Source organism: Echinops telfairi, unplaced genomic scaffold (assembly GCF_000313985.2).
Source record: "Echinops telfairi isolate 266 unplaced genomic scaffold, ASM31398v2 ScPeMD7_7425;HRSCAF=8463, whole genome shotgun sequence".
NCBI lineage: Eukaryota > Metazoa > Chordata > Mammalia > Afrosoricida > Tenrecidae > Echinops > Echinops telfairi.
Window position 1 is genome coordinate 7,672,910 of NW_022111325.1, and position 8,653 is coordinate 7,681,562.

Consider the following 8,653-nt stretch of genomic DNA (forward strand, 5'->3'; position numbering starts at 1 on the left):
AAATGTTTTGAGAATGATGAGGGCAATGAATGCACAAATGTGCTTTACACAATTCATGTATGTAGGGATTGTGATAAGAGTTGTATGAGCCCCTAATAAAACGATTAAAAAAAATAAAAATAAAGACACCCACTTGTGGTATTCTGTAATAGCAGAACTAAGAAACTAAGGCAGATGTGTACATGGAGGTTTATGGTGGAATGGAGTTGGAACAGACTGGGGTTCTTTTTAGGTACAGTAGAGCTACTTTGGGGTGCAGGTCAATATCACGCTGATACCATGTCTGAATAAGTTACTGAGTTTCCAGGAACAAAAAGATGGTGCTGTTGTTTTTTTTTGTGAATGTTTTGCTTTGTTTCAGTGGCAAAGACCTTGATTTTCTGCTTCCTCCGTGCAAGAACAGATCTGGATCCTTTATGAAGTACCTGTTGAGCCACCTCGGGCTTGGGGCCAAGTTCCAGCAGGCGCCGAGCAAAGGTGGCAGCTGTCTTGAAATTCTTAAGTTTGAAAAAGAGGTTGAGGGCAGTGCGTAGCACCAGGATCATGTGCACTGGCTGAAGGTTGGAGTGAGTGAAATAGGCTGCCATCTGGTGGACAGAAAGAGAACACAAGCCAGGACGATGAAAACTGCTGGGATAGATCACTTACAAGGTGTTACACATACTTAAAAGAAAAAAATAAATAAAAACCAGGATTGGCTATAAAAGTCCTCCTAGAGGTTGAGGAAGCAGGGTTAAAAAAAAAATTGCAGCTTCTCTCAAGGAAATGGGTTCAAGTTTTTCTTCTTCCCCAGAATGTGTTTGGAATGACGACATTCAGATCTAATGGAGGGTGAAGGGTAAATGACAGAGGCCCGAAGCTCTTACCTCACAAATGCGCTTCTGTTGTTCAAGGGTTTCCTTGGGCAGCTTCTTCCTTTCTATTTCCATGGACAAACCCACAATGTACTCACGGCAGATGGTAATGAGCTGCTGGGCCTGGCGAAAGGCAAAGGAAGGTCACGATACAGAAGAACGTGGGCGTGCCAGTTCTGGGCCAAGTAGCTAGCTCCTTACCTCTGCAATCTCCTGTTTATTATCCACTACAAGAAGCGGCACACTCAGTAGGATGGAGCGGAATTTCCCCACAGCCTCCTCGAACTTGCCCACTGTGGTAAGCTGGTAGCCCAGCTGCAACCGTTGGATGAGGTCATTCAGCTTCAGACCTACCGCTGGAACACCATTCTTTAGCCCTGCATCCTTCCTGAACACCAGGAAGACAGAGGAGAGTGAGTTGTCACTGTTTCTAGTCAACACGACCATGACAACCTCCCAACCGAGAAAGTAGCTGGGGAAGAGGAGAGCAGCAGATGGGACACCACCTTTGACAGTGCTGAGACAAGATCTTTTCCTCCTAGGAACTTTCCCCAGCTCTGGGAAAGTTCGGAATGTGTCACTGAAGTTAGCTCCTGCAATATCTACTGTGACCTGGAATAGATGGGAGCATGGAGCAAAGGGCCTTACCAATTTCGATTAGGGTAACTGTACATGGAGGGCAGGCAGGGCAGAGCCTGATAGGTGGTGCGGCCTCGGGCATAGGTCTGCAGAAATAGTTGCTTGTAGGGGGCAAACTGGGTTACCCCAACCTGGTCATGTAGGAGCTAGAACAAAAGAAAACGAACATAAAAGATGTGGGTCAAAAGAAAAAAAAAAGATGTGGGTCACACCACTTAAAAACGAACTGATCACAGACAACATAATCTAACTTCTCTGTGCTGATTTCCTTATCATTAAAATATACTAATTATAGGACCTACTTCATGTAATACTTACAAAGTATTTAGGATACTTCTTGACGCACAGTAAACACTGTTACAACTGTTATTGTTATTACTGTTATTAAAAAGCAGTGTTGATTCTGGATGGGGTGCTGATCTCACTCATGTGAACCAAGAAGTCCATTAATGGCTGGAAGATAGCTAGAAAGATCTGCATTCAGCGATGCTTAGGTCAAGAAGAAAGCAAGTTAGAGGAAGGCTTTGTGAGACAAGTTACACAGGCTAAGACATAGGGCATCCATGCTAAGCACATATCTCCTGCCTTGTGTGCATTGCATAAGACGAGTCAAGAACCGGCCTGGAGCGCTGGGCAAGGCATATTCAAGATGAAGAGTCAAGATTACTTTAAGAAACTTACCCAAAAGAAAAAGAAAAAAAGAAACTTACCCGCATGGCTGTTTCAAAAGAGCCTGCCAGGATGTGATCAACTGGGAGCTGAGAGTTATTGCACCAGATCTAACAAGAAAGAGGAAACCGGGCTCGTGTGAATTTTGATTTTTCTTTTCCCAAACTATCCTACTCTGTATACCTACAAGCAGAAAGGTGTCTGATACAGCTGACACTAAATCAACTATGAGGAGACTTCAAAAAATTCTTGGGAAAATGGAATGAAGACTTAATGGAACTTTTCCAGTATTTTGAAACCTCATGTCAGCCAGCTTAAAGACACTTCTCCCAAGGACCATGCTTTCCTGCTCACCTGAGTTGGATTGGTTCCCTTCGTGGGGGGCACAAAGAAACCATCCTCAGCTCCACCAGCTGCCCCAGGGGGTATATCCTAGGGGAGAAATCAGGAAGAGTCATCAACTACAGAGAAACAAAAAGAAAGCCCAAGCGCTTCTTTTCACAAATTGCCTTGGCACAAACTTGATTACGTGCTCCTCCTTTCCTTCTTTTGCAGTATCACTTTTTGAGTTCTCACTGAATGCCGCAGTGCTAACTCATTTACCTACACTTTACTACTTCCCACATATGTGTAAGGTAGGAACTATTAACACATTGGATAAAACATAGCTGCTAAGTTTCACAATTCCCAAGTCGCCATTCGCTAACAACAGCATCAGCATCCAAATTCGGGGCTTCCTAACTTCTGAGGCCGCCACCAGTGGCTTATGTAACAGCACCTGGCCTCTAGAACCTCATCTTTCAGCAAAGAATACGCTTTTCAAAATTCATTAGCATGTTAGCTGATTTCAGAAAACGTGGTTTGTGTGTTTTTTAATCACTTTATTGGGGGCTCATCCAACTCTTATCACAATCCATAGATACATTCATTGTGTCGAGCACATTTGTGCATTTGCTGCCATCATCATTCTCAAAACATGTGCTTTCTACTTGAGCCCTTGATAATAAATTATTATTGTCATGTCTTACACTGTCCAACATCTCCCTTCACCCACTTCTCTGTTGTCTGTCCCCCAAGGAGGGGGTTATATGTAGATCCCTGTAATTGGTTCCCCCTTTCTACTCCACCCTCCTGGTATCGCCACTCTTACCACTGGTCCTGAAGGGATCATCTGTCCTGGATTCCCTGTGTTTCCAGTTCCTATCTGTACCAGTGTACATCCTCTGGTCTAGCCAGATTTGTAAGGTAGAATTGGGATCATGATAGTGGGGTGGGGAGGGGGGGAGAAGCATTAAAGAACTAGAGTAAAGTTGTATGTATCATTGAGCACCGACTGGCTCATCTCCTCCCTGCGACCCTTCCGTAAGGGGATGTCCAGTTGCTTACAGATGGGCTTTGGGTCCCATTCCACACTCCCCTCATTCACAATATGATATTTTATTATTTGATGCCTGATCCCTTCAACACTTCATGATCACACAGGCTGGTGGGCTTTGTTGCTTCCGAGCTAGAGGTCCGCTTATTTACCTTCAAGCCTTTAAGACCCCAGATGCTCTATCTTTTGATATCCGGGCACCATCAGCTTTCTTCACCACATTTGCTTATGTGCCCATTTGTCTTCAGCAATCGTGTTGGGAAGGTGAGCATCAAAGAATGCCAGTTTAATAGAACAAAGTGTTCTTGCATTGAGGGAGTACTTGAGATGTGGTTGTTTTTAAATGTTTCCTAGACTAGTAACAAAGTGAAACGATGCAGGAAACTGGAAAAGATGTTTGATAGAACAGTGGTGACAACGATGGATAAGAATTCACTTCACAGTGTGGGTTTATCAGACCCAAGTGGGTAGAAAAGTGACCTTCTGATTAATCAAAATCACTAGGCCTGCCTTACAGCCTTCTATCCACACCACTGAGGCTGCCTGTTGTCTTATCTTCCTCATGACAACTGCATGAGAAAGAGGGCAGATGCTCTTGATCTACACAAGAAATGCAGGATGGGCAGTCTTATGAAGATAGCAGCCAAACCGACAGCACGGGAGGGAGGGTTTAACTTTTCTGAGCGTGTCTGATCAATTGAATTGTATCTGAGATGAATTACTGAGAGGTAAATGACAGGTGAGCATAACAGTGGGGCAGGAGATAAAAAACAAAATTATATATATATATTTATTATATATATATAAATATATATATTTATATATATATAAAGTGTGTGTAAATGCAGCAAAGTAGCAGATGGATTTTGTGTCTCTACTTAAATCTGACTTCAGTACAAGAATGGTTTGTTCTAATAATGTGGCACTGTATGACACCCACACCTCCCTGACATGATTGCTGACGACAAAATGGGTGCAAAAGCAAATGTGAAGAAAGCTAATAGTGTCTGGCTATCAAAAGCTATAGCGTCTGGGGTCTTAAAGGCCTGTTAAACATGTGGTTCTAGCAGGGAAGCAACAAAGCTCACCTGGAAGAAGCAGCACCAGGCTGTGTGATCATGAGATGTCGACAAGAAGAGGTTTCAGAAGTTAAACAAAAACAAAAACACACATCCAAATTGATATGAAGGGGACTGGATGTTGTGGAGACCCAAAGTCCACCAGCAAGACAACTGGACAGGCCCTCTTAGCAGGGTCTCAATGCAACAGAGGATAAATCCAGGGTGAACCACATAACTATCCTCTGGTTCTTTAAAATTTCTTCTATTATGTCAGTATATGATATACCTCATGGGTCATGTTAGATTTGCATATGTTAATTTGTACATTTAAGATAGCTCGGTACATGGTAGTCAAGATAGAGGACTCCTCAAAGACACTGACAGGAGTAAGGGTTCCCTGAGGGTATGGGAAGTGGTGGGGGAGTTGACAGCATTGGTGACTATATAGCCACACCCGATGGGATTGAAAAACAACTGTTTGGGAAGGGAAGGGATATCTTGGAATGAGTAAGATATGTCAATAAAAATATTATTCAAAAAAAAGAAAGAGGGCAGTGCACCTCTCCTCTTCCAGGACAACGTTTATAGTATCAAATTATGCTAAACATTACATTATCATCTCGTTCATTTAGAACAGTCCAACACCCCCCCACCACACACACTTTGTCACAGGTGTACAATTTATTGATAGTAATTACAATAATTAGTACTTTTCCCCTTAATACATTCCGTATTTCCATCACTGTTAACCTTTTCTTGCCCCTCTTTTCCACTGTCATCTATGCATTTGCCCTTTTTTGTCTTCTGAAGTCATACAGGATTTATCATTTTGTGAGTAACTAATTTCACTCAGCATGTCTTCAAAAGCCATCCTGTGGCATGTATTAAGACTTAACTTCCCCTATTGGCTAGGTAGCATTCATTTGCTGATGGGCATGGCGGTCTTGCATACCTTCTGGCTACTGTGCACAGTGCTACAGTGAGCCCTGGTGGGACAAGTGTTCGAGTCTCTGCTTTCAAGTCTTTTGAATGTATACCCAAGAATAGAATTCCTGAGTCAGACAGTTGTTTTTTTAAAAAAATCCACCACACTGTTTCTCACAATGCCTGTACCATTTTCATCAGCAATGGCTAACGGTTTCAGTTCTCCCACATCCTTGCTATCATCTATTATTTTCCTGATTTTGTTTTTTTAATCTGAGCTATCCTTGTGGGTATTAAATGGTATCTTGTTGTGGTTTTGATTTACATTTATCTGAGGGCTAATGATGTTTTCATGTATTTGGTGGTAAAATGTCTATTCAAATTTTTTGCTCATTTTATGACTAGGTAACTTGTCTTTTAGTTATTGCTTTTTATTTATTATGGTTACTATATTCTTGTCAATATATGGTTTTTGAAGATATTTCCTGATTAAAAGTAGCTTGCCCCCTCTTTTTTTCTTGGTAAAGTCTTTTGATGAACAAAGGTCAAAAAATTTTATGAGGCACCATTAATTTATTTGTTCTTGGCTTTTGGTATTACATTAGAAAAGCCTTTGCCCGACTTGTTCTTCTAAGAATTTTATGGCTTTACTTTGCACATTAGGCCCTTAATCTGTTTTGAATTTGTTTTTATGTATTGTGTGAACAAGGAAATGGTTTCATTTTTCTACATGTGGAGCTCTCATTTTCCCATACCATTTGTTGAATAGTTTTCCCCCCTGTAGAATAACCTTAGAATCTTTGTCAAAAATCAGTTGACTACATATATGTGGACCCTCGATTCTATTCCATTAGACTACGTGTCTGTTGTGTTATCAGTACCGCACGACCCTTATCCCTTGTCATATGGATGAACATCAAAGCAGAGGTCCTAGATTCTCTCCTCTTGGGAACTCAGGATAGGTGGAGTGATATAGTCATTAAAACTTACTATCCCCGTCCCACCTTTTTGTCCAACAAGAGATGAGATCAGAAGGAAAATTAGATCTCCTACCTGTGGGGGACCTCAGGTTATTGGTAGGAAGTAAAGGGTGGAGGGAAGGCCACTAGCTTGAACAGGGTAAAAGAAATGGAGAAAGAGGGTTAGAATTCCACATACCAGCTCAGGAGGAAGCTCCAAATCTTCTTCTACATCCCAGCCACCTCCTTCTTCTTGTCCTTTGCCAAGAGTATCATCCCCCAAACCGTCAGAAGCTTCCACAAACCCATCTATAAGGAAAATCCATACTCAAAACAGATTTGTACAGTGATATGATCTCAGTTAAATGGCAGCAAACAATTGAGATCCTTGTTGATCCCTCATAATCTGGAAGCCAGTCCCAATTCAGAGTCCATTTTGTCAGCAAAGCCCCAAAATGGCACTCTCACCTTCATCCAGCTGCAACTCGGCATCCTCTCCCCAGCCCTCAGTCCCTACAGTGTCAATGTCAATGTCAGCAGCCAGCGCTCCTCCCTTCCCTGCAGAGGAGGAACCAGAGGAGTTAGTTATAGCCAGGCAAGTCTAAGATAGGTTTTCTCAGCAGCAAACTGCATCCTTTCAGAAGGTGTCAAGGTTATGATCCACTATGCCACCAGGGCTCTAAGTTTCACAAACATAGTTAGTAGGCGAGATGTGGAAACAACTGTCCTTCCTAAGACCAAAAATCAGCTCTTAAATCATCTCTGAAGCCACAGCTTTTGGTTAATTCCAACTAATGTTTGGAATTTCTTTCTGAGATCTTTCCTAAGTTCTCATCACTATTGTTGTCCACTGTCTTGACCAATTCAGTGTACTATAAGTTATAAAAATTTTCATACACATATTATTTTATTTCCATAACCACCACCTCAGGAGGTTGAGCAGACAGTATTACCACAAAATTAAGAAAGTTGTCCAAGGTGATCCTGGTAAAGTAATAAATCTACAACTCAGACTTCTGAGACTAAGTCTACATTTTGACAATATTTATGAAAAACACTAATATTAAATAGCATATTTTTTAAAAAGACTTTATAACCTTAGCACATTATCTAGTTTTCTCCAAAAGTTATTTCCTGATTATAATTCATGCTCTACTGTTTTGAAATCAGGTAAAACTGGATTTGATCTAGCTTGCCACTCACTAGTTATGTGACCCGGGGCAAATTACTTACCTTACTTGTGGGGTTAAATGAGATTAATAGTTAAAATCCTACCTAAAGTTTAACATACACAAGTAGACAGTATGTTTACTCACTTTACACCTTCAATATGGAGCTCTGGTGGCCCAGTGGATTATGCACTGGGCTGCTAATTTCAAGGTCAGCAGTTCAAAACCACTAGTCACTTTGCTCTGGGAGAAGGACAAGACTTTCTACTCATGTAAAAGTTACAGCCTTGGAAACTCAGGGGCAGTTCTACTCTGTCTTATAGGGTCATTGTGAGTTAGAATCAATTGGACGGTAGGGAGAGCCTCATTTTCATTAAACCTTAATTCTTTCTTGGTTAAATTTTCTAATCCTTTTTTCTTTTACAGTTCTGAAATTAAAATCAAATTCTTGAGAAGGGAAAAGATAAAAGCTCTCCATCACCTTTATCTCTTTGTCGGTGCAGCACACTGGAAAAGACAACACCTAGGTTGGGGAAAGCAAAGCCTTCAAAGGGAAAATGTTGAGATGCTGCTGTTGGGCTATTTTGGGTTTGAAGAGGTTAGGAAGACACTTTTCAAAGATCTTTCATTGACAGCCCTCTCAATACTTTATCATTCGAGTGCAGACCTATTAATTCAACCATTTAATTTTTAGTTCCAGTTCATTTTTTAAGGATGCCTTATCAAAAACAAAGGAGCCCTCATGGTATAATGGGTTAAATATTGGGCTGCTAACTGCAAAGTTAGAGCTTTGAATTCACCAGCTTCTTTGTGGGAGAAAGATATGGCTGTCTGCCCCCTACAGATTGATAGTCTCAGAAACTGTAAGGAATAGTTCTACCTAATAAGATTGCTATGACTTAAGATTGCCTAGATGGCAGTATTTTTTTTTTTTTTTTAACATTTTATTAGGGGCTCATACAACTGTTATCCCAATCCATACACACATCAATTGTGTAAAGCG

The 8,653-nt window shown here is 41.2% G+C and overlaps 1 protein-coding gene across 2 annotated transcripts in view; it reads right to left on the bottom strand.

Moving 5' to 3' along the window:
* COPA (COPI coat complex subunit alpha) overlaps positions 1 to 8,653 on the bottom strand; it is a 59,255-nt gene that overhangs the window by 2,755 nt on the left and 47,847 nt on the right. For both annotated transcript variants that reach the window (XM_004716513.3, XM_004716512.3), the window contains exons 24-31: positions 6,950 to 7,039; positions 6,681 to 6,790; positions 2,517 to 2,594; positions 2,204 to 2,272; positions 1,503 to 1,639; positions 1,056 to 1,242; positions 867 to 977; positions 426 to 587 (exon numbers count right to left, since the gene is read on the bottom strand). In XM_004716513.3, coding sequence (XP_004716570.1) covers positions 426 to 587; positions 867 to 977; positions 1,056 to 1,242; positions 1,503 to 1,639; positions 2,204 to 2,272; positions 2,517 to 2,594; positions 6,681 to 6,790; positions 6,950 to 7,039 — 944 coding nt within the window. The remainder of the gene's footprint in view (positions 1 to 425; positions 588 to 866; positions 978 to 1,055; positions 1,243 to 1,502; positions 1,640 to 2,203; positions 2,273 to 2,516; positions 2,595 to 6,680; positions 6,791 to 6,949; positions 7,040 to 8,653) is intronic.